At 42.8% G+C, this 25833-nt stretch overlaps 1 protein-coding gene across 2 annotated transcripts in view; it reads right to left on the bottom strand.

Moving 5' to 3' along the window:
- Positions 1–25833, bottom strand: part of Ints4 (integrator complex subunit 4) — a 63759-nt gene that overhangs the window by 11474 nt on the left and 26452 nt on the right. For both annotated transcript variants that reach the window (NM_001191629.1, XM_063262797.1), the window contains 8 exons: positions 24682–24856; positions 22953–23158; positions 18896–19038; positions 13986–14101; positions 12595–12728; positions 11158–11315; positions 3316–3409; positions 847–927 (listed from right to left, as the gene is read on the bottom strand). In NM_001191629.1, coding sequence (NP_001178558.1) covers positions 847–927; positions 3316–3409; positions 11158–11315; positions 12595–12728; positions 13986–14101; positions 18896–19038; positions 22953–23158; positions 24682–24856 — 1107 coding nt within the window. The remainder of the gene's footprint in view (positions 1–846; positions 928–3315; positions 3410–11157; positions 11316–12594; positions 12729–13985; positions 14102–18895; positions 19039–22952; positions 23159–24681; positions 24857–25833) is intronic.

Below are 25833 nucleotides of genomic sequence, written 5' to 3'. Positions count from 1 at the left end.
AAACAAAACAAAACACATACATACACACAAAATTGGGAGGTACGGGTAGATTTAGGAAAAGTGAATATAAAAATACATTGTATGAGTTGTCCGTGGTGGCACATGCCTTTAACCCCCAGCACTCAGAAGGCTAAGGCAGGCAGATGGATGTGAGTTTGGAGTTTGGGGCTAACCTGGTCTACAGAGGGAGTTCCAGGACAGCCATGCACAGCTACATAGAAAAGCCCTGTCTCATTAAAAAAAAAAAAAAAAAAAAAGAAAAAAAGAAAAAGACCAAAAACTTCCATTGTATGAAATTATCAAAGAATAAAAATATTAAACAACCTCAAAATCAATTTACATGTATTTTTAGATGAAAGATTCACAACTTTATTGGGTTTTAATCTATCTGAAACAAAGACTAATATAAATGGTATAATAAAAACGTGTGTTTATGTATGTGATATGTGAGAGTGTGGGTGCTTTAAGTTTCAGGAACTGAATTCAGATTATCAGTCCTACACAATAAGCACTGTGACCAGCCACCACACTGGCCCACAAACTGGTAATATGTTAGAACATAAATAAAGTCATCTCAGAAATCATGCAATTCAACTGCCACATTTTATAGAGGAAGAAACTCCAGGAGACTCAAATAGCTTACTCAATTTATCACCTCGTGAGGTGGAGAAGACCTGAGACTAGAACCCAAGTCCCCTGACTCCAAAGCCCAGTGTTTGCACAGTCACAAGGCCTAGTTCTGACTAGCTCTCCCAGAGCCTGAAAACTCAGAAGCCTGGAGACAGGCCATAGGAGCCTCTGGACTGGGTAATTCTCTGACAGAGACCTGTCTGAGGAGTCTCTCACCTGTTTTGCTGCTGCTGAGGCCAAATCACTCTGCTTTAGATACAAGGGGGCAGCCACATTCCACAGCTTCTCCTGCAAGGCCTACTCAGCCAAATGAAAGAAGAGACAGATGCAGCGGTCAGAAACTGGGAAAACGATTCACACTGAGATTTGTGCTCCTGCTGTGTGTGAAAATGGACTACGCTTAGGGTTTCCTCTCCATAACGATTACTGTTATAATAAAGCTACCTAAGCAGACATAGAATGGCAGCTGGTGCTTAAAAACTCTCACCAAAATCAGCAGGCAGGTCAGCCCTGGGGCTGTTCACAGGGCCACTGCACCAACCCAAGCAACCCTGACCTGTCACATTTGCAGCAGAGACCCATTCTCTTTGCACCTGTGCGCAGTGTCCTGTGATGCACCCTCTCACTTACCCAACTACAGGTCAGGCAGCTCTCCTACGGTCTCCTTTTTCTCAATTTCTCAACAGTCAAAACTATCACCAACAGCTACAGATTTTATTACCGACCCCTCTGTCTGTGACCCAGCTTCATTCACTTCTGCTGGGGAAGATTATTCTTGGGAAGCTTCTTTTTCCTCTTTTGTTTCCTTGCTTTCTTCTTCAGAAAGGGTAGCCTTATGTAGTATGTAGCCCAAACTGGCCTCAAACTTAGGATTCTCGTGTCCCAGCCCCTCTAGAGCCAGGATTACAAGTAAGCATAATCATGCCTGATGATCTATCCTGTCCTATCCTACTCGATTGACTCCAGCATAGTGCAGTTTGACAAATGTGATGAGTTTTGCTTGACTGTGAACCACATGAATGCCTCAGAGGGCAGAAGAGAGCAATCGAGCTCCTGGAACTGGAGCTACAGATGGGTGAGAGCCACCTGTGGGTGCTGGGAATTGAACTTGGCTTCTCTGGAAGAACAAGTGCTGGGCCAGTATGTTTTAAATTACTAGTGTGACTCTTGCAGGAATCTCGTGAATAAGCACCCCGTCACCCGTGAGAGCAGGAGGGAGATGTTATCAGTGGGCTGAAGCCAGATAGGTCCTGAGAGGCCTCGATGCCAAGCCCACTGGGTATTTTCATTTTATTTTCTAAAAACTCCAAGCTGGGCAGGTAAGCAAGATTTTACAGAAGGCATAAGTGGCAATCACCAGGTTGTTAAGGGCAACAACCAGTTGTTTTAGATATTTCTCCAGGTCATTCTGTTCCAGGTTGCAAGTGAAGTCATGCTTGGCAAACAGGCAGTACAAGCAGTGCTTTAAGTAAGTTAAACCCATACCTACTAACCGGGCCTTTCCACCTTACTCTACGTCACGACAGGTGAATGCATACTTCCTATCACTTCCCACATAAAGCCTTCACACAGATTGTTGTTGGAGTAGAATGCTTTTGTATCTTTTTTGGAGTACATAATAGTACACTGGTTTTGTTACATGGTGGTGTGATTCTCCACACAGACCATTACCACCATAGGCCTAAGGGTTGAGTAGATGCCACAATTTATTCAGTTCCTCCCTATTATAAACACACTCATAGCCCAGCTTCCAGACTGAGTAAGGAATCAGCATAGTTGAGCAATGTCTTCTTATTCCCCTCTCATATTGTGCAGACTTCGTTTTTCTTTTTCAGTGAGCCAGGGTCTCATGCCAGCAACCCTGCCCTCACACAAGCTAGGCAAATGGTCTCCCACTCAGCTGCATCAGCAGTTGTCTTCAGTCTGAAGGCAGTCTCACTAAGGTGTCTAGCCTGGCCATAAACGTATAGCCCTGCTGTTTCCGTTCCACAGTGGCCTCGGAAGACTAAGCAGGCATTCTACCAATGAAGTAAAGATCCCTTGCTTCAACCTTAGGATTCTAAAATTAAAACCTACTCTAATTTGGTTTTTTGTTTGGCTTTGATTTCTCAAGACAGGGCTTCTCTGTGTAGCTCTGGCTGTCCTGAAACTCACTCTGTAAACCAGATGGGTCTTGAATTCAGAGATCCATTTGCCTCTGCCTCCCAAGTGCTGGGATTAAAGGTGTGTACTACCACATTCTAATTTGATAATGATGAAAGAATTCTAAAATAAAAAATTCATATATATGCTGGATAGTTTTATGTTAACTTGACACAAGCTAAAGTCATCTGAGAGGAAGGAACCTTGAGAAAATACCTCCATGCCTCGGTATCTGCTCCTGTCTCAAAGTTCCTGCCCTGACTTCCTGCAGTGATGAGTAGAGATATGGAAGAGTAAGCTAAACAAACCCTTTCCTCCTCAAGTTGGTTTTGGTTGGGTGTTTCATCACAGCAAGAGAAAGCCTAACATACTATATGAGTTAACATTTATTTAAATAGAATACAACGTCCTGTAGATGTGTGATTTTCCCATTGTTGATGGTTTCACAGAATAAGTTTTTCTACTTAGGGTCTCAAACACTGCTGGATCAATTTAAGTTCATTCTTAGCATCAAAAATCATACACACACTGATCCAAACAAACCTTAATGAGGAGCAGTTGACACTGAAGATAGGTGGCGGAGAAGTCAGCTACCCCCGCCAATTCAGACTGAAGTTCTCCAAGTCTTTGCAGATCTCTACAATAAAAACAAAACCAGAAAACAAACACACACAAAAGCAAACCAACTCAGGTGAGAGAAAGCAGGAAGATAAAGTCACAAATTATGTAAAGGTCAAGTCACAACTGTTTAACCATTTTATAGCTGTAACGGGCCCAAGTAACAGGTGATAATACCAATACTGGAGTGGCTATACTGAAACTAGGCCACATATCTCTCCCAGACCCTCCTGTAAATTTTTAAAAAGCAGTTTACTCTTACACACTCACTTGTAAAACACAACTACTTGAAGTGGAACTTGTGGTTTCTTTGGAAAGTCAGTTATGTCAAATGATGCTTTGATATAACGGGTTTTGATATAACGGGTCCATTGAAAGGACCCGTGAGGAAGGAGCATAAACATAGCCCCAGGCAGTTGGAGAGAAGCTCTGAGCATTGGTTTGGATTGCTCCGCCTTGATATTCTACCCTAACAACACTCACGCATTGGTTCCTCTTAGCACCACTGATGTCCACTAGAGGAGATGCCAGACAGAAACTCGCCCAAGAACTGCCTGTGAGGTTCCTGTGGTGCAGCTCGCTGCTCCAAGGCTTCACCTTAGGCAGGTTGCCTTGTGGTTTTTCAGGATTGACTTACGACTGCTGGTTTGTGTGTGGTATCTGCCTGCTTAGAGTACTGCTCTGCAGCTGCTGCCAAAGAGGACAGAGCTTGCCCCCAAAGAGCTATTGCTGGATGAGTCTACTTCCCCATTATCGTAATAACTTTTCTTTCACTCTGCTAGGTGGTGGGCTAGAGAGGTTAAACACTTATTAAAAGTAGGTTGCAAAAAATGTGTGCTACAACTATTGTTATAAAGTCATATTTTTTTTCATCAAAAGTTTTATGCTGGGAAACAATCCTTCAGGAAACAATCAACAGAAATGATTTATGCCCTATAACATTCATTGCTATGAAGACTATTATGTAAAAACACAGTGACTAACTAAAGATCCATAAGATAAATATTGCTAAGTGAATTATGGTGCAGCCAATAAAATACTTTATATCTATTAAAAAACAAAATGGAATCTCAAATGGCTGAGAACACTTAAAGAAATGTTTAACATCCTTATCCACCAGGGAAATGCAAGTCAGAATGACCCTGAGATCCCATCTTAGACCCATCAGAATGGCTAAGACCAAAACCACAGTGACAGCTCATGCTGGCAGATGCAGAGCAAGGAAAACACCTCCAGTGTTGGTGGGAGTGCAAACTTGTAGAGCTATTATGGAAATCAATATGGCGGTTCCTTAGAAAATTAGGAATCGGGTTGGGGATTTAGCTCAGTGGTAGAGCACTTGCATAGCAAGTGCAAGGCCCTGGGTTTGGTCCCCAGCTCCGAAAAAAAGAAAAGAATAGAAAAAAAGAAAAAGAAAAAAAGAAAATTAGGAATCAATTTACCTCAAGACTCAGCTATATTACTCTTTGGGATATGCCCAAAGTACGCTTCATCCTACCACAAGGACACTTGCCTAGCCATGCTTATTGTGGCTTTATTCATAGTAGCCAGAATGTATAAAGAACCCAGATGTTCCTCAACCAAAGAATGAATAAAGAAAATGTGGTACATTTACACAATGAAGCATTACTCAGCTGTTAAAAACAATGACATCATGAAATTTAGAGGCAACTGGATTCAACTACTAAAGACCATCCTGAGTGAGATATCCCAGACGTACTCATTTGTAAGGAGACATTAGCTGTTAAGTAAGGATAACAATGCTACAATCCACAGACCCAGAGAGGCTAAGTAACTAGGAGGGATCCCGGGGGAACATATGGGTCTCTCTGGTAAGAAGAAATAGAATAGATTTTATGGGAAGACTGAGGGCTGGTGGGGATGGGAACAGGAGGATCAGGTGAGGGAGGGTGTGGGGTGAGAAGGACAGAGGAAGAGAGTACTGGGAGGGAAGACTGGAATTGGGGGTATTTAGGGGCAACGTAGAAACACCGTGCACTGGAAGCTCCCTGGACTCTGTAAGAGTGACCTGAGCGAAGGCTCCTAGGACTGGAGGGTATGGAGCCTGGACTGACTGTCTTCTTCAACCAGCCAAGGCTCCCAGCACTGGAGTAGGACGTAACCCAGCCATAAAACCTTCAACCTACAACCTCTCCTGTCTTCAAGATGTGCTGAGCAATGGTGGCACAGAACCTGTGGGAGTGCACAATCATTTTCTGGCCCAACTTGAGGCCCAGGCCACGAGAGGGAACCCACAAATGACACTGCCTAGACTGCCAGGAGCCAGAAGCAGGACAGCCCAGAGACCTAGGATTCAACCAAACATGACTTCTGGAGGAAAAAAAAGTCAATAAAGATTGTAAAAGAAAATTGATAATGCTACTTGTAGTGGTGCACACCTTTAATCCCAGCACTTGGGAGAAAGAGGCAGGTGGATCTCTGCCTGGTCTACGTAGTGAAATCTAGAACAGCCAAGGCTATAGAGAGAGAACCTCTTAAAAGCGTATAAGTATTTTCAAAGTTCTATGAGTAAAAAATATTGGAGAGCTGGTTCCGTGGGGAAAAGCATTTGCTGCTCTTGCAGAGGATCCAGTTTGATCCTCAGCACCCACATGGCGGCAGCTCACAACTATCCTTAACTGCAGACCCAGAACCCAACATCTTGTCACCTCCACAAGGCACCAAACACAAGATACACACGCAGGCAAACACACATATGTAAGATAAAATATGATACACACACATAGACAGACACAGACAGACAGACACACACACACATACACAGACACACACAGACAGACAGACAGACAGACACACACACACACACACACACACACACACAAAACCTTAGCCATTTTCCACTTTATTACTAGCTGAGCTCTGACTCTGTTTCAGAGAACACACACTCAAACCCATCTCTAGGTAATGAGTTGGATCCAATTAAGTTAACTAGTACATGTCATCCTAAGGAGGCCAGAGGCCAAGATGTCTTCCTCTGTCGTGGCCCTCACAGTGCCTGGAGCTCACCTACTGACAAGAGCAGGACTACAGGCACATGCCCTGCACTCCCATCTTTTCTTAAATGTGGGCACTGATGACCCGAACTCTGGTCCTGCTCAGAAAGCAGTTCACCTACTGAGCCCCTGCCTCATTATTTTTCAATGGCAACATAAAAAGTCTATACATAAAATTTCATAGAAAAGCAGAAAGCTTGGATCACTTGAGAAGTCATTTCAGGCATACCAGATTACTTGTAGCCCGGACAAAGTTGTCCATTGAAGGAGTGCCTCACTTTAATCTCATGCTCAGCATGCGCAGCACGATGATTAACGTAGGAAGGAGGTGCCCACATGCAAGCCCAGAACAAAGACAGCCAGTGACTGAAGACATGGACATCTATGGATAATATCATGTCATGTGTTTGAGTGGCCTGCTCTGTCCTGAGGAGCCCAACCACACAAAAGGAGAGACCCTGGCTTATCCATGTCTATGAACTACAATTCTGCTGGCCAGCTAGTCTCTGCAGTTCACTTCTCCAATACATCTCTTTCAAGAGAAGGGCAGACTCCGTCTACTGCTAAGCAATTACTGTCGGCAAGATTCTGCCCTCTGTTACTATTAAAAGAACACTGCCAAGCTGACCATGCACTGTGTGCTTGCAGGTCTCATGTTAGTCCACTACCCCTGGAGTGTAGCAATGGTTCTCAGTTTCTCAGAACAAGTCACAGCCCTGCCCAATTAGCTGTGAGAGACCTCAACTACTGACAGGCACAAATGGAAACTGCTAGCCATGGTGAAGTCGTCTATGTTCCAGTGTGTGTCCTCCTGTCCTCTTTTTGTCAGGGAGCCTTAGTCTAGACACTACTGTCAGACTGTGAGCTCTTTACAGTGAAAGGTACAAAGAGCACCTCCTGTGTGCAGCTGTACTGTTGCTAGGTATTTCCTTACTTGAGTCCATTAATCCTCACAACATGAATTGCAGTTAATCTGTCTCAGAAAGCATGAAACCAAAGACCAACATTACCTGGTTTGCACAAGGTCACAGAATTAAAAATGGCAAAACCAGGACACAAAGCCAGGCCTGTCTGATTCTAAAACCCTTTTCTTTAACCATTATCATATAATTCCCAATTTGTTTATTTGCTTTTTTTATTTGAGAAATATATAAAATATTAATGAAACAAACCAAACCAAAAACCAGATATATTGAACTCTACTTCTACAATGTGATTTGGCAGGACAAAAATGCCCCCCTCAGAAACACATATCAATGATCCTTGGTCCATAAAGCCAACAAACAGCATTTTTGAAATATTAAAGCTAAGCCAGGCAGGGTGGCACATGCCTTTAATCACAGAACTCAGGAGTTAGAGGCAGGTGGATCTCTGAGTTTGAGGTTAGCCTGGTCTACAAAGCTATTTTCAGAAGAGCCAGGATTACACAGAGAAACCCTGTCTCAAACAAACAAACAAACAAACAAACAAATAAAGCAAGCAAGCTAGTGTGGGGTGTACACTTGGAAGACAGAGGCAGGAAGATCGGAATTTGGGTGCAGCCTCCTCCCACAGAAAGTGTGAGACCATTCTCAGCCACATGAAACCTTGTCTCAAACTGAAAAATGAAACAAACAAACAAAAGAAAGTACAAATATATTGTAATTTTAAAAAGGTAAAAAGCATGATTTACAAAATAGCCCAAGGGGTTGGGGATTTAGCTCAGTGGTAGAGTGCTTGCCTAGCTAGCACAAGGCCCTCAGCTCCGGAAAAAAAAAACAAAAAACAAAAAACAAAAAAGAAATCTTTAACAAAATAGCCCAAATTTGTTAATTTTTAATTGGTTTACATTTATTTATTATTTTTATTATTTTTTGTCTCTGTTGGCATGGGTCAACACATATGTCGAAACAGAACACACGTGTAGAGATGAGAACACGTTTTGGAGTCTATGCTCTCTTCCCTTGTAGGTTCTAGGTATGGATCGTAGGTTGAATGTGAGCCAGTCCTTCACATCTAATTATGCTAGAAGCTTTAACTTTGGACAAATGTTAGTTCAACAGGAGGCGAGAGGGACCAAGCTGTAGTCCTTCTCTGCTATCCCTAGTCTGTGATAAGCTCCTTTCCTCCTTCACTTAGCTAACTCCTCATTCTTCCTTCACCACTTAGAGCAGTGGTTCTTGACCCCCCTAAAGCTGCCCTTCAATACAGCTCTGGTGGCCCCAACCATAAAATAATTTTCACTGCTATTGCTACTTCATATCTGTAGTTTTGCTACTGTTATGAACCACAATGTAAATTCCTGTGGTTTCCACAGTCTTAGGTAACCCCTGTGAAAGGGTCATTTGACCCTAAAGGGGTCATGACCTACAGCCTGAGAACCACTTAGTCAGACCATCATTCTTGCTTAAGTTGTCACAATTATTCTTTGTAACAAGCATTTCTGAATCCCTATAAGGGACACAGCGATGAAGGCAAAGTATCTATGTAAAGCTCATATAAAATAAAATAAAAATAAAACAAAAATAAAACTTCCCTGAGCTCTTACTGAACTGTCAGAATTCCCACAGATGAGAGCCTGGTAAAGTCTAAATGTTGCTGGTACGATATGACAATGGGGAGTTAGCAATGAATGTGTGGCCGTGGGTGTACTCAGAGAATATTCTGTACATAAAGCTCCAACCAACACTTTTTAACAACTATAAAAATGGTCATTTTTGAAGCTGAGTGTGGTGGCGTACGCCTTTAATTCTAGAACTTGGGATGCAGACTGGTAGATCTCTGTGAGTTCAAGGCCAACCTGATCTACAAAGTAAGTTGTAGGACAGTCAGGACAATGTAGAGACACTCTGTCTCAAAAAAAGTAATTTTTGAGGAATTTTAGGGATCATCATTTTTTCATGTATACACACACACGTTTGTGTATATGCACATGCACACTGGCCAGAGGACCACCTTGGGAGTCAGTTATCCTCGGCACCATCCAGCTCTGTTGACAGCCTGTCTTTGGTCTGGAGCTCACCAGTAAGGTTCAACTGGCTGACCAACAAGACCTAGGGATCTGATCCGTTCACCTCATCAACACTGGGCTTACAGGCAACACCCAGCATTGCTATGTGGTTCTGGGCTTTGAGTTCAGGTCCTATTGCAAGCCCCTTGCCAACCGTGACATCTCCATCAGGCCAAACCACAGGATCATCTGCTCTAATCTCTACATGACACCACTGCATATCCCACAACAGGAACTTGGGAGTCAGACAGAGCTCCATTCACAGTCTGGTCCTGACACATCCAGCAATGTCTATAAAGCAGAGTGAGCCTCGCTCAGTAGCTGCTGCTCCACTGCTTCCTTTCCCATGTATCCCCACTGTTTTGATTATGCGCCTTCAAATGCACTCAAGCCAGAAACATAATGCCCAGGGCACTAGAACAAAGGTCTTGCCAGCTCAAAGCCTAAAAGGACAATTGCCAGATGACTTGAGTTCAATCCCCAGGACCCACAGAGTGGAAAGAAAGAACCAATTCCTGCATATTGTGCTTTTATTTCTACAGGGGGGATGTAGGTAGCATGCATGTGTGTGCACAGAGAAACATACTAAATAAAATGTAAAAGAAAAAGATAAAACACTAGCTCATGAGGACCAACACAACCCAGCAGGTGTTTACCGAGACCTACCAACAGTACCACAGCTAAAGAAGCTAAACAAGCTGGCCTGTTTTATGCATTCTGCATTTGCTTTAGTGCCAACAGAATAAACTGTCAAGGACAAGCCCTAAATGCTTAATTAGATGGGAATGAATCAGGAATCAAAGCTTATTTTCCTGGGCTTGGGGCCAGAAGGCTTTTAGTGGCCTCCAAAACTACACACTATCACGGAGAAGAAGAAAAGAGAAACAGAGCAGAAGCCCACTTCACATAGCTACCAAGAGCAGTGGAGCCCTGGCTCCCAGAGCCATGGCTGGCCCATAGCATACAAAAGTGGCAGTCCACTAGCTGTAAAAGGTTGGCTGGACAGCATGGTCCATTCCATGCTGTTCAGCAGAGCATCTTCCTCATAGAGCCATAATTGCCCAGACACTAGTCACCCACAATACAGATCACCGACCCTGGCTCCCTGGTTAGACAGAGAATCATGTGGCTATCCTGTCAATATTATAAAAACCTGGAAGATACACCTTTTGAAACCTGTCTTTCAAAGTATGAGATGCAGAATGAGGGCCTTTTCTTCTCCACACAGGGAAAAGTAGACCAGAAATAGGGATCATGGGATTGCAGGGCAGAGAGAGCACAGGCAGCGGAAGACAGACGCAGGGAAAATGAGCATGGGCCCATGCTGGCTCAGCCCTGTGAGACTAGGGAGGTGAACCTGCTGTCTTCCTAGGCTGTCTTCCTAAACCGTCCTTCCTCTGCACTTCTGTCACTCAGCTAACTAATACATAAGAAAGGGAATTAAAGTGTCTTTGTAATTCTTTCTTTCTGTTCCCACCCCCAGGGTTCTCTGTGTATCCTTGAACTTGCTCTGTAAACCAGGCTGGCCTTGAACTCAGAGATCCACCTGCCTCTGCCTCCCAAGTGCTGGGACTAAAGGCCTGTGCTGTTGTAACTATTGCTATTTGCACTACTCTTTGACTCATGAATGCAAACAGCATTAGAAAACAATAACCCACTACAATCCCAAGAGTAAAGGCTAACAATCAGAAACTAGAGGAATTCAAAGCAATCAGGCTGAGCATGAGAGTGCTAGCTCTCAGAGGAAGTAGCCACACTGCTTACCTGATGGTGAATTCCAGCAGCTCCTGGGCTCCCTGAGGGTCCAGGTGCTGAACACTGTACACCCGTTCAAGGCTCTGCTGCAGGAACTGCTGGGAAGGATCTTCATGGGGGGTGATGTTAGAGGGGACAGCGGAGGACACCAATTTTCTCCCTGGTAACTAAGAAAAGAGTGAACATCGGTATCAGCAAATTCTGTGGCTCAATTTATGGGCTCTCTCTCTCTCTCTCTCTCTGTCCGTCTCTCTCTCCTCTCTCACATAGACACACACACACACACACACACACACACACACACAGAGAGAGAGAGAGAGAGAGAGAGAGAGAGAGAGAGAGAGAGAGAGAGCAAGAGAGCAGAGACATGGATGGTCGGGGGAGGGGAAAAAGGCTAGGAAGGCAGGCACAAATATAAATGAGAATGCTAACATGACCCACCCAAAAATATGGTAGGAAAAAAAGAGAATATATTGTATCTCAGTTGCTAAGCATAGAAATAGAACCAAGAGTTAATCTGAGTGTTATATTTTATTTTTAAGACTTCTGTTTTATTTAATGAGAGATTGATAAATTTATTCCCAAATAATTTTAGGAAGCATGCTATAAAATGTTTTATATGAGGGTAATGTAATTTCTATTTTAATAGTTGGAAGAAGTTACTATTTAAGAAAGAGATGGAGGGTCAGTGAGATGACTCAGCGAGTAAAGAAACTCACCAAGCCTGAGGACTTGAATTTGTCCCTGAGACCTAAATGGTGGGAGAGAGGCAACTCCCAAAACATGTCTTCTGACCTGTGATATGTACATAGCTTGGCATCACAATCCCACATACTCAGACACAATCACATAGTAGAGGACTGACTCCCATTAGCTGACCTCCATCTGTATGTATGTCACAGCACATGCGTGCTCCTCTACACACATACACAAACTAATAACTGTAAAGATAATATCACAAGTTTACCCTTAGTAATCTAGTGCTAAAGATTTTTTTCTTATCTAACATTATATAATTAAGAATCAGACACACTCATACAAATTGATAGGCAGGTGTCCTTGGTTATATATTCAGTCTAAAGACAAGAGAGAGAGGTAAAGAAGAGAAGAAGGGAGAGAGGGAGGGGGGGTGGGAGAGAGGGTGGGAAGGAGGAGCATGGTTGGGGGGGACATGACCACAGAAGCTGGAGCACAGGAAGTCAAGCACAACAGCACAACGAGTACTGCAGAGACTGAGGCAAAAGAACTGCAAGTTCAAGGTCAGCCTAGACTACACGGTAAGATCTTGTCTCAAAATAAAAATCTTAGAAGTATAGAATAACAAAGCTCAAGATAAAAAAGAATGAGTGGATAGATGGATTTCCACAGACTATACAGTCTGCTTAGAGTGCTATTTGATAAACCACAGGGCACTACAGATAGCCAACCAACCTGCTTTCAACATACCCTCAAGGCAGGAACAAGGTGAGAAAGGCTGTCTCGGAGGTAGGCATAGTGCCGGAGGGTGTGATCTGAGAACAGTGCTGGCATTGTAGGACAGGTTTTAGCAGCGTTGAAGATAAGAACTAAAACTGCAATGTCTGGTACGTAAGTGGGTTAAGTGAACTTGGAATATGAAAGATTAAGGTTTGCCTATATAACCTGTCATCTCACTTCCCGTTTCCAAAGTTCCCATTAAAGAAGCACAATTTGCCAATAATCACAACACTGCAAAATCAGGGCTGCAGCCCAGTTGTTGAGCGCCTGTCTGACATGTCAGCAGCCCTGGGTGCAATCCTCAGAATTGGGGCATCCCACATCACACACTGGGGCAGGCCTGTAACTTCAGGTAATAGCACTCATCCAGGAAATCAGGCTCAAGGCCAAAGAGGGCGTAATACCCTGTCTAAACTGATAAACAAACCCAGCACACTGTGAGGGTAAACAGGACTAAGGGAGAGTGCAACGGTCTCCTTTTTTCACATGTTTGGATGATTATGTTTGAATAATGATCCTAAAACTCAGGCTGCATCTGGATCTGCATGTGGAGCAAAGGAACCTAGGGAGTGTGAGGATGCACTGGTGTGAGCATAGTCCCACTGCTGGAAAACAATCCAGTCCCTTGTCAAGCTCCACGAGAAAACCAAAGCCACTGATTTAACTAGAAGCAGTGAGCATGATAGATTCTCTCAGGCTACAGGTCAGGGTGAGCAGGGTTCAAGACACAGAAAAGTATGTAAGCTTTAAATCAGACATTCAAGCTTTAGAGGCAGATCTATTGTTTCTTTCTTTCTTGTGGTGTAGGAAGAGGAAGAGCGCCTTGCCTATATTATTCAAGCCCATCCATTCTCTCTACCACTAAGCTACATTTGCATCCTACCCCAATCTTAAAAACTAAATAAACAAACAAACAAAAAAACCAGTTTCACAATATATCTTAGATGTATGCCAGGTTTGACACAACAGCATCCCACAGGTGTACGGCATAACATCTGGCTGCAAATCTGATTTTTTTGAGTTACTTAAAACCTAATTATGTCTTAAAAAAAAAAAAAAAAGATAAAAATCCCCTTCCCCCTCCTTCCGCTTCCAAGGTTGTGTGGTAAGTCATAATAAACTATACAAAATATATGATGAATATGTACAATGTCTGAAGTGGTAAATAAAAGGTAGTAATATCTGTTACTATTAAACAGCAAAGATGAAATTACTATAAAAACCATGTAAGCCGGGGATAGCCACCAGAGTCCCTCTGACATACTACAGCGCCAAATGAAAACATTTTAAGTAAAAGTCAGAAGAATCCGCTGCTCTCTGCTAAGACAGCAGGGCCCATGTGAGCTAAGCAGAGAGGATACAAGCTGGATCATCCATGTCTGGTTCCGCAGTGTCAAAAAATGGGTGAGTGCTCAAGAGCTCTGGCACCAACGGAAGCACCAGGGTCGGATGCCGGCTTCCCAGAAACTTCAAGCACCTGAAACAAACAAACAGGAACCATGTTAGTAATTAGCAAGTGCTTCAACAAGTGCAGGGACTATATCAGAAAGCCTATTTGCTATGGAAACTGTAATTATCCACTTTCCACAACACTACAACTTCAGGTAAGTCATCCAATTACTCAGGGACTCAGTTAGTTCTTGTAGAAAGGGCCATCATGAAGTTAAAAGAGCTCAAATGCAGATTACTGGTTGGTTTTTTGTTTGTTTTACCTAAGTTCACTGTCGCTGTCCTCAGACACACCAGAAGAGGGTATCAGATCCCATTACAGATGGTTGTGGGCCACCATGTGGTTGCTGGGAATTGAACTCAGGACCTCTGGAAGGGCAGTCAGTGCTCTTAACTGCTAAGCCATCTCTCCAGGCCCCAGATTACTGGTTGCTTAACAACCAGTTCCTCCATCTTCCTTGCCAAGAAAACTGATTCCTCGGGTACCAGGAAGGCAGTAAAGCGCTCAGAAAGGATAGTCAGCCCAAGGGCTGCACTGCATCGGTTCAACCCACCCCAGCATTCACATCATTTCATGCGGCTGGTTTTCGAGAGTCAAGTAACTCAATTGTGGTAAATGGAGCAAGAGAAGTATGCTGGGGAGCTGCTCAGTAATGACTTTCTAAGCACATAGAAAGAAACGCATGAAGGGGAACATCCCTTCCTTTGGTCTTTAGATGCTGTCTTATGAAGGAACCATCTTGTAGCTATGAAGTGAAAGCCGAGTGAAGTCATCAACCAGGACTCTCACTCTGACAAGCTGGTCAATCCTGAAACAAATTTATCATGGGTTGTTATGTAAACATTAGATTTATTATTTAAGATGATTTGAGCCAGATTTTTTTTTTAACTTGTAGTCAAAATAACACAACTGATATCCTAGGGGACGTCCTGAAACTACCTAACTTGAGCAGGTTGTTTATAAAATAGGGTTTAAATGAGAAAAAAAAAAAAGGCAAAGTACTTAAGAGTGTTATTAGTTAGGGCCCAGTAATAACGAGCTATTACAGTGAAAGTGAAGGGCTTTACCAAGCTTTACAAAACTACACAGGAGAGGCAATTTTGTTTCTTAAGTTCTGGTTTAGAAATGTAAATAGCTTGGCTCCACTGAATTACAAAGAGGGGCTGAAGGGTGGTAAAAAGCTTGAAGCCTGTGGACAGAAACCCCAAGCACGCATGCAATCATCAAAACACAAAACTAGACAGCTTGTGCCTGCAATGCCAGCACTTAGCAGACTGAAATGGGCTGATTCTGAGGAACCTGTTGGCCAGATAGTCCAGGCAACAAACTCTGGATTCTTAAGATACCTGGTCTCAAAACATAAATGGCCTGAATAAATGGTTCACTAGTTAAGAACATTGGCTGCTCTCCCAGATGATGTTAATTCCAGTACCCACATGGGGCCTTACAATCATCTGTGATTTCAGTTCCAAGGGTTTTAAGGCTCTCTTCTGGTCTCCCAGGGCATCAGCCATGCATGTGGTACACAGATACACATTCAGGCAAAACACCCATACACATAATTTTTTTTTTCGGAGCTGGGGACCGAACCCAGGGCCTTGCGCTTGCTAGGCAAGCGCTCTACCACTGAGCTAAATCCCCAACCCCTACATAAAACAATTTTTAAAAATTAAATAAAGTGGAAAGCAACATGAAGGAAGCTACCCAACATGGACTGACACTCACTCTCTCTCTCTCTCTCTCTCTCTCTCTCTCTCTCTCTCTCTCTCTCTCTCATCTTTCTTTCTCTCTTTCTTTCTTTCAAGATTTATTTATTTTTTTTATATGAGTACACTGTAGCTGTCTTTAGACACACCAGAAGAGGGCATCAGATCCCATTACAGATGGTTGTGAGCCACCATGTGGTTGCTAAGAACTGAACTAAGGACCTCTTAGATCAACCAGTGCTCTTAACCGCTGAGCCATCTCTCCAGCCCAAGCTAAGCCATTTCTAAACCTTCCAACACAGGACCTAACACAGGGATGGCATTATAACAAGTGTTATACAAGTGTTCAGTAAACATTCAGGAATGAACTAGACACAGAAACAGAACACCCTCTAATCCCACCACTTGGAAGGCAGAAGCAGATGTAACGATATGAGTTTGAGGACAGCCTAGTCTACACAGCAAATTCCATGCCAGCCAAGGTTACATAGAGAAACCCTGTCTCAAAAAAACAAAAACAAAAACAAACAACCACTTCTACATCTCTGCACTTATTTTTAACAATTTAAGAACACACCTCTGACTGTCCCTTTATTCCTTTTGTCTCCTTTAACATTTCTAGAGAATGAAAAGGCTTAAGTGACTATTAAAATAAGTAACTTCACAAGATTGTGAAGCACTCTGAGATAAGATTTTTCTCCTATTTCCTTTTATGCCCAACCAAGACAACTGTGTGTATGTGTTATGTATGCATGTATGTGTGCACACACAACTGTGTGTATGTGTTATGTATGCATGTATGTGTACACACACAAGTGTATGTGTTATGTATGCATGTATGTGTGCACACACAACTGTATGTGTTATGTATGCATGTATGTGTACACACAAACCACAGAAGATCAAACAACCATTAATATTTTTCATTTTTATATTTTACTTTCAAAATTTAATTGTTTTCATGTGTATGGGTGTTTTGTCTACATGTAAGGCTGTGCGTCACATGTAGGCAGGGACCTTGGAGGCCACAAGAGGACCTCAGATACTCTAGTACTGGAGAGCCACCATGTGAGTACTGGGAATAGAAGCCAGGCCCCATGGAAGAACAGCAAGTGCTCTTAATTGCTGAGCTAGATCTCCAGCACCTACAAATTTTCACAATCTCACCTTTGATGAAAGAATTAGTCCTTCGTGTCTCTACACTTACTGATAGAGCTGTGAGCCACCATTATGTATCTACCCCCCAAATGACCAACAATGTTCCTTAAAGACAATCAACAAATATATGTTGAATTGAGCTGAAATAGATTTACAACATGGAGAAATAGCAAAAATAGGTTATCAAAAGTGTGATCTATGGGCTAGAGAGGTGGCTCAGCAGTTAAGAGCACTGACTACCCTTCCAGAGGTCCTGAGTTCAAATCCCAGCAAACACATGGTGGCTCACAACCATCTGTAATGGGAATCCGATGCCCTTTTCTGGTGTGTCTGAAGACAGCTACAGTGTACTTATATATAGTAAATAAATCTTTTTTAAAAAAATGTGACCTATGACCAGTAAAATAGCTCAGTGAGTTAAGGAACTCACTGCCAAGAGTAAAAACCCAAGTTCAAACCCCAGGACCTACAGTGTAGAACAAGAAAACTGACTCCTACAAGCTGTCCTTTGGCTTCCACACACAAACAAATAAACATAATTTTAAAAATGTGATCTAGAACAAGACTCCACAGGCATTTCTTAGTTTGTATCTGCCAGGAAGCTGGGAATATGGCTGTGTGGTAGACTGCCCACCACATGGCAAAGCAAAAGATCCATATCATTTATCTCAGCACTGACATGTGTGTGTGTGTGTGTGTGTGTGTGTGTGTGTGTGTGTGTGTGTGTGTACGTGTGTGTACATCTCCCAGCACCTGATTTAACCCACAGGTATTTTACTAATAGCTTTTCTTTTTTGTTCTTTTGAAGACATGGTTTCTCAGTGTAGTGCTGAAACTTGCTCTGTAAACCAGGGCAGCCTTGAGCTCACAGATACATTGGCTGTCTATGCTGGGATTAAGGGTGTGTGCTACCACCCCCAGCTTAACAGTTTTTCTTTTAACATGATTTTTTTAACTTTTGGAATGACTTCAGCAGATAAAGTCATTGAAATATATAAGATATTAAAACATATATTTTATATTACATGTATACAGGTAGTTCTTCAAATAGAGGCTCATAAACAGTATTAAAAGTTTGTCTGAAGGGTTGGGGATTTAGCTCAGTGGTAGAGCGCTAGAGCGCTTGCCTAGCAAGCACAAGGCCCTGGGTTCAGCCCCCAGCTCTGAAAAAAAGAAAAGAATAAAAAAAAAAAAGGTTTGTCTGAAACCAACCAGAGCTTCTAGGGACTAAGCCACTACCCACAGACTATACATGGACTGACCCTGGGCTCCAAATTCATAGGTAGCAATGAATAGCCTAGTAGGGGCACCAGTGGAAGGGGAAGCCCTTGGTCCTGCCAAGGCTGGACCCCCAGTGTACGGGATTGTTGGGGGGGGCAGTAATGGGGGGTCGGTAGGGAGGGGAACACCCATATAGAAGGGGATAGGGAGGAGCTAGGGGGATGATGGTCTGGAAACCGAGAGAGGGAATAACATCTGAAATGTAAATAAGAAATATCCAATTTAATAAAAATGGAAGAAAAAAAAAGTTTGGCTGAAGTCAGTAAGGCTGATGGTAACTGGATGGATAACTGAATGAGATTTCCTATGTGTAAACCAAATGCTAGCTCTACCTTTAAACTCAATGATGATGGTTACAATGCTGTACAATGTGGGAAAGAGCAAGGCACTGTATGAGAAAAGGGAAACCTAGGACTCCTCTCTAAAACCCTAAGACTTGACAGTCCATACACGACAGGTACATGGTATTTATGAGATAGATAGGTGGGAACATCTAATCTAATAATCGATATTCATTTTAGGAATCTGATTCTTGGAATCTGAGTTTGGAAAAGGTGACCCAGGTTCTAAAGTAAAGGTGAAACTAAGGGCTATACCTAGGTCTAAGATGATCCACCAAGTAATTGCATTGCACGTTTCTTTAGACGAGACTTAGTAATGAGGTAAGTGCCCTTACTTCCATATGGAGTCCCTGTCAGTAGGGTACTTGGTTAGGTTTTTCAGTAGCTCCACCAGTGCAAGATGAATCCCTTCTTTTGTTGAGACATTAGTGCAGCACAAGAGTTCATGAAGAGCCTCTCTAATATCCCTGGATGAATCCTTTTTCAGAAGAGAAAAAAGAAAGGTTATAATTAGCAATAGTGGCTTGTGTTCCGTACACCACCCCCTTCTCCATGACTGCTTTTCAATTTAGCGTATGCATATGAAAAAATATTTAGAAATCTGCTAGCTAAAATTCCTGGGAAAGACCTCATTTCAGTGACCTAAGAAGGGGCCTTACCTCCTTCTATTCTTTCTCTCCCTCTTCCTGTTTTTATTTATTTTGTTTATTTATTTTTTGAGTCAAGGTTTCATTCACTATGTAGCCTTAGTTGGTCTAGAGTTTGTTATGTAGACCAAGCTAGCTCTGAATTAAAGGAAATCACCACCTCACCTGGCTTCTTTTGAGTCTGGGTCTCAAGCAGTCCAAGTTCAACTTGAACTATATAGCTGAGGACATGAGGATGGCCCTGAACTCCCGATCCTCCTGCCTCCACTTCCCAAGCACTGGGATTACTGCTCTGTCCCATCATGCCCAGCCCCTTTTGCTCTTTACTCTTTCTTTTCCCAGTGTCTGAAACTTTTCCCTCAATGTCTACATTATCAGAGGCTCCTACAACCATGGAAAGAGCAGGCTGTGCTGCTGTGCTCTCACACGTGCAGCCCCAGCACTTGGGAAGCAGAAGCAGAAGGATGACAACTTGAGGGCAGTCTAAATACATAACAAGCCCCACACATACACAAGGCAGGTAGCTTAAAAAAAAAAATAAAAGACCACTAGGGTGAGTTGAGTATTTTATAATCAAAAGGATCAAAAACCATAAAGGCCTTAGAGTAGAATGCTTAAAAACAGCATGGAAGGGGTTGGGGATTTAGCTCAGTGGTAGAGCGCTTGCCTAGCAAGCACAAGGCCCTGGGTTCGGTCCCCAGCTCCAAAATAAAGAAAAAAGAAAAAGAAGAAAAAAACAAAAACAAAACAAAACAAAACAAAAACAAAAACAAAAACACCCAGCATGGAAGTCTGTGTGGCCAGACAAACCGACAAATGAGATGTGCACTGCATGAGCTCCCCACCCCCTCCCGCACAATGTCACAGCACACTTCAGTCATTTGTCTTCCTGATGCACAGCCCTCTTTAGTCTTAGAACACAAATTACAAATGTGCCACATTCCCACTCACAACAGATCTACATCTCTGCTCTAGTGTCAACAATTCCTGCCACACTAGTCCCTAGTTCCTTCTTGTTTGAGTTCAACTTTAGATCCTCTAGACCCTGACTACTGTACTTCCTAACCCTAAAGAACTGAGTTCCCCTGATGGATCTTACAGTGTCTCACTCATACTGTGTGCTTATCTCACTACTCTGCCTTTCTAATAACTACTTCTGACTCCCATTAGACAGCAGGATCCTGGCTTTCAGTCACTATTACCTCTCCCACAGCAGTGCCTGGCACAAGGCATCAGATATACTAAAGACAACAGGTAAAAGGAAAGAACCAAAGAAAGGACAACTCAGATCTGTCTGACTCCAAACCCTGCCAACTTAACCATAAATCTCCATTGCTGACCGTGGAAGGTACAGTGATGTCCTGAAAACAATAAAGTTCAAACTAGCAAGAAACAATTTAAATTTGTGTTTCTTAAGTACTATGCAGTTGCCAGTTATATAGTTAACTTGTGCAGATTTGTTTTAGGAAATATTGGCTACACATTCACTATAACTAAGCCACTCGATTGAAAAGAACATAATGAAAGTCATCACACAGTGACTACTTACAGAGTTAATGATCTCATTGGGGGATAAAACAAACCCGATAGACATGATAAAAGAAAAATAAAGGGGAGACACATAAGACTGGTATTTAACATGCATCAAATGATTGACAGAATAGAACAATCTGATGTAAACTTAAAAAAGGTTTCAAGAATGAGAAATGCTGAAAGACAGGTAAATCCGTATCAACTTCTCTCCAAAAAATCATTCAACAATGTTCCATAAAGCTTAAAAGAAGATTCGGTGTCCTACAAGTCACTTGTCCTCTCACTACTTCTGAGACCTCCATTTACTCACTAAGCTGTACTTGAACTGAAATTCTTAACTGTGTTGACCCTTAGCCTTTCCAGGAACGGTTCTTTACCTGTCTTCACAGGCATGGCTGCTCTGTCCTTTAAGCAGCAGGACTAACTGGATGACATATCATAACGTCTCCCACATGTCTAGACAGTTTAGCTTATGTACAAGATCTGTCACCATCTGAAACTGTTACCTTTCTTGAGACTATAATTATGCTCAACGAGAATGGGTATCTGTTTTTGACACAGTATTTCCAATCCACTGACAGTACTTGACGAGTAAACAAATTCTCTAGGTAGGACAGTATCCCAGCATAGTCCAAAACAGAAATTCCAGCTGAAAGATTTGGCTAGCTAAGGTTCAAAGCAAAGGCAGTAACACAGGAAATGTAAGGGAGCTGTGACCAGCAGAATGGAAAATAGTTTATATGTCTGAATTCTTGGAATATCTGAGTGGAAGAACGTATACACTGTGGAGAGAAACAGAATCCACTGAGTGAACAGTGGCAGTTTCCTAAGCAGAGGGGAAAACTACACAGAAGGCAAAGTCGTAGGTCAAGGCATGCAGACACAGAAGTGATTATAGGATGAAACCAGAGTCAGGAACCATGATACAGAAAACTAAAATGACAGGCAGATGGCTCAGGTCTGTAATCCCATCACTGAGGCTGAAGGAGGAGGACGATCTTGGGTTCAAGGCCAGCCTAGGATACAGTGTGTTCTAACCAGTGTGAGGCACTGTCTAGAAAACAAAAGAAAAAAGAAACTAAAAAGGAGAGAGACTACCTATGACAAACAAGACACACAGCATAAATAAATGCTATGGACCTCCGTGCTCAGGAAAAGTGATAGGGACCTTTTAGAAACACTGTGTTTTATAGAGAATGCAACGGGAGGGGCTGCAGAGGTGGCTCCGGCTGCTCTTTCAGAGGACCCTTCAATTGCCAGCACCACATGGTAGCTTACAACTGTGACTTCAGTTCCTGGGACCCAATATCCTCACACAAACCTACATACGGGCTAAACACCGATGCACATAAAAGATAAGTAATTTAAAAAAACCTGTTCATCTTAAGAAAAAAGAATGCAGCAGAAATCTGAAATAATTATGCAATAGTGAGGTATCGAATTTGTTCTTCCTTTGATGGGTGTAGGCAAGGGGCCAGATCCCATGTATGAACAGTGAGAAGCCAATGTCAGCTAGTGGATCCAGACACTTCAGAAAAATAACCCAAGAACACGAGTTCTACAGTCTAGGAAGTGAGACTGTGTGTGACACAAAGCAACCAGTTAACTGACCGTGACCGCAGACAAATTATTTCTCTATAAAACCATATGGTGGAAAGAACTGAAATTTAAGACCCTCTCCTGCTACAGCACCTAAATGGAATAAAAAGGAAAATGGAAAAGAACTCTTCACTGTGTATCTGCTACTTCATCGACAGGTACTTCCCACCCTCTCTCAGATCTTCAACCGTAGGCTACCACCGCAATGAGCACCTGTGAACTCCAGGGTGTCTTGTGCTTGCTAACCTGTGGTTCTTCAGAAACCATGCAAACTGTTTCCCATCTACCTAGTCAATGGTACCACTTCCTTCCTAAAGACAGATGCCTCAATATGTCTCCTTGTTCCCCAAAGTGTCCTCACAGCATGTTTTCTATCTCCTTGACTCAGCCAGCTCACGTTAGACATTCTTTTTATTCCCTTCCCTGGTCGTACCATAGCAAGCTAATTCATATTTCCCATAATATCCAGCTCCACTCTGGGGAGGACTATAGTGAGATGGCAGAATTGTGCTGTCTGATGTACTGACCAGTGCTCAAAACAATACGTGGTTTCAAAGGGGGCCAGCCTAAAGCTTTCTGATGAAGAAATGAATGACCAGCTAGAAACTCTCACCTCTAACACAGCCAGGACAGTATCGAGCTGATCTTCTCGGAGGGTGATATTGTTAGAGATTTTTCTCATGGTATGTATGGACTGCAGACGCACTTCCTCGATTTCATCATTGAACATGTCAACGAGGAAGTCAAGGCACTTTTCAGCAAAAGAGGGCGAAGACTGGGCTAGCATACACAGAGCCTCCACAGCAGCAATGCGAACTTCTGAAATACGAAAAACAAATAAAAACACAAATTAAACTAAACACTACTTAAGAGCCATAAAAACGTGGATTCCTTCTCACTCAGACCATTTTTATTCTCTACTCTTCTCTCAGTCTACAGATACTCCCTGGAGCACATCCTCCCTGTTCCCATTACACTGATTCCTAACGTGGGCCTTTTGTTCCAAGGGTGAAGGCCCTCATTTTATCCACATGAGTGTAATAAAGTAACACAGCTTCCTAAATTTCCTGAATTCCTTGAAAATGGTGTTGCCTTATTTCAGTATCCAACTACATGAAAATATATTTAAATGTCAGATGTTAAGTGACTTACCACTTTCAAGATTGAATAAAGGTTTGTTCACTTGCCTCAAAGTCAGTAAGGGAAAACGCTAGCCCCCACACCTGTAATCCCAGGCTAGTGTCATGCTAAGTGTGTTTAAGGGACATGCTGCTCCTATGAAGAGAGCAGACTACAGCGACCTCTTCACCAATTCATGCCTGCTAGGAAGTAACAAGCCAGCTGAGCTACAACCTCAGCTCTCTACTGAACTTTTCTAGGTTGAAAACAACACAAAGAGAAGGGAAAGGAAAGGGGAAAGGAGGAAGAAAAAGCCAAATGGGGAGATACTTCTCACAGCGAAATGCAATGGGGGGGATGCAGAGGGACACCGTAGAAACCTCCAGGATCATAAAGCGTAAAGCAACCAGAAAAGCTTTCAAGGAATAACAGGACAGGTTTGCCAATGCACACCTTCAATCCCAGCACTGAGGAGGCAGAGGAAGGGAGATCTCGGAGTTCAAGACTGACCTAGTCTATATAGCAAGTTCTAGGTCAGCCAGGGATATACAGTAAGACTCCATTAGGCAGGCAGGCAGGCAGACAGACAGACAGAGACAGGTAGGTAGGAAGGTAGACAGACAGACAGATAGATAATATGACACAACATTTTACACAAAGGCCAAAGGAAGATAAAAGAAAGACTTTCTGATCACAAACACTTGACTTTAAATCTTGCTATCTGAGTAACTAAAATAGTATTATTAGTATGACTTTTTACTACGAAGTACTTACTATAGATTGCGTATCTCACGCCAAGTACTTTATGTGTACAGAATCTCATTTAATTTTTATAGGTCAGAAAAAAGCTTATTATTATCACCCCCACTTTACAGAAATGCTGAAATGTGAATTTAACCACTGCATTATACTTTGTGGACCTATGCCTCTCCTTCATAATAGGTACTTTACACAGTCATCGCAAGGCTAAACAAAAAGATGCACTTTGTAAATGTTATCTGCATGTGTGATATGAGTGTCAGAGAGGTACGAGGGCCATGGCACATGTGCAGAGGTAAAGGAGTGTGCAGAGTCAGCACTCTCCGCCTACCCTTTCTGTGGGTTCTCAGAGCTCAGGTCTCCAGACCTGTGCAGGAAGTGCCTTTGCCTGCTGAGCCTGGCAGGGGCAGGTGATGCACACAAAGCAAAGTACTAGGTGCTCTGACGTCACAAGCCATACTCACCATACATCTCATCTTCCAGCCCATGAACGAAGGCTCCACAGGCTCCTGACTCTATCAAGTTCACGGCCCCTGTATCTATTTCTTCCTTGGGAGCATCATCTCCCCATTTCCTGCCACTGGAAAACTCCCCTGAACTGTAAAGTTCCTTGGCACGCTCATGTGCGGTGCGTTTCCTCTGTTGAAGATGACAACAATTACTACTTGCAAGAGAACCCTAAGGTGTACTTTAAACAGAGCAAGTAAGCAACAAAACTACTCTTTTTTTTTTTTTTCTTTTTTTCGGAGCTGGGGACCAAACCCAGGGCCTTGCGCTTGCTAGGCAAGCGCTCTACCACTGAGCTAAATCCCCAACCCCAAAACTACTCTTTTTTTAAAAAATTTTTTAAATTTATTTATTTAATGTATATGAGTACACTGTCTCTGTCTTCAGACACACCAGAGGAGGGCATCGAGGGTTGTGAGTCACTGTGTGGTTGCTGGGATTTGAACTCAGGACCTCTGGAAGAGCAGTTGGTGCTCTTAACCGCTGAGCCATCTCTCCAGCCCGGCAAAACTACTCTTGAAGACAACTTGCCAGTTCAGAGCAGAGGCATGCAAATCCAACTTAAAATGAGACAAGTCTCACAAGTCTGTAATAACGTCCAAGTGACCTAGACAGTGGTGATTGGTCAGGTGGCTATGCCGTCATTAAACATGGGGAAAGGAGAGCCTGAGAGGCAAGCGAGCAGTGCCTCTTCGAAGACAGCCTCAACAGAAACTATAGCCACTGTAAGAACAATAGCCTTTCAGTCTCGTTAGGAACACTGCTTTGCCAGGGGTGGTGACATCCCAAATAAGTAACTGCCACCCTGCTTCACACAGTAATTCTTAAACATCTTAGAAATGGCTGATGATTCATGGACGGTCACTTCAGAAGCATCAATGGATCAAAGTGTCAGAGTCTATAAGGATGTGGGTAATGTCCCACATCACAGCCTGTACCTTGCAATGTGTTTTGGAAACCAAAATTTCTCATCTCCTCTCATTCAGCACATGTCCTTCCTTACTCTCCCCTAGCCTACCAAAAACATACCTAAATACCAACCGGAGCCAATATCAACTCCAGAACCATTCCATTGAGTTATGGAATAACTCAAAAAAACAAAATAAAAT

The sequence above is a fragment of the Rattus norvegicus genome, chromosome 1, assembly GCF_036323735.1.
Source record: "Rattus norvegicus strain BN/NHsdMcwi chromosome 1, GRCr8, whole genome shotgun sequence".
NCBI classification, from domain to species: domain Eukaryota; kingdom Metazoa; phylum Chordata; class Mammalia; order Rodentia; family Muridae; genus Rattus; species Rattus norvegicus.
The sequence above is the reverse complement of the archived record's forward strand: the minus strand, read 5'-3'. Positions and strand labels throughout refer to the sequence as shown.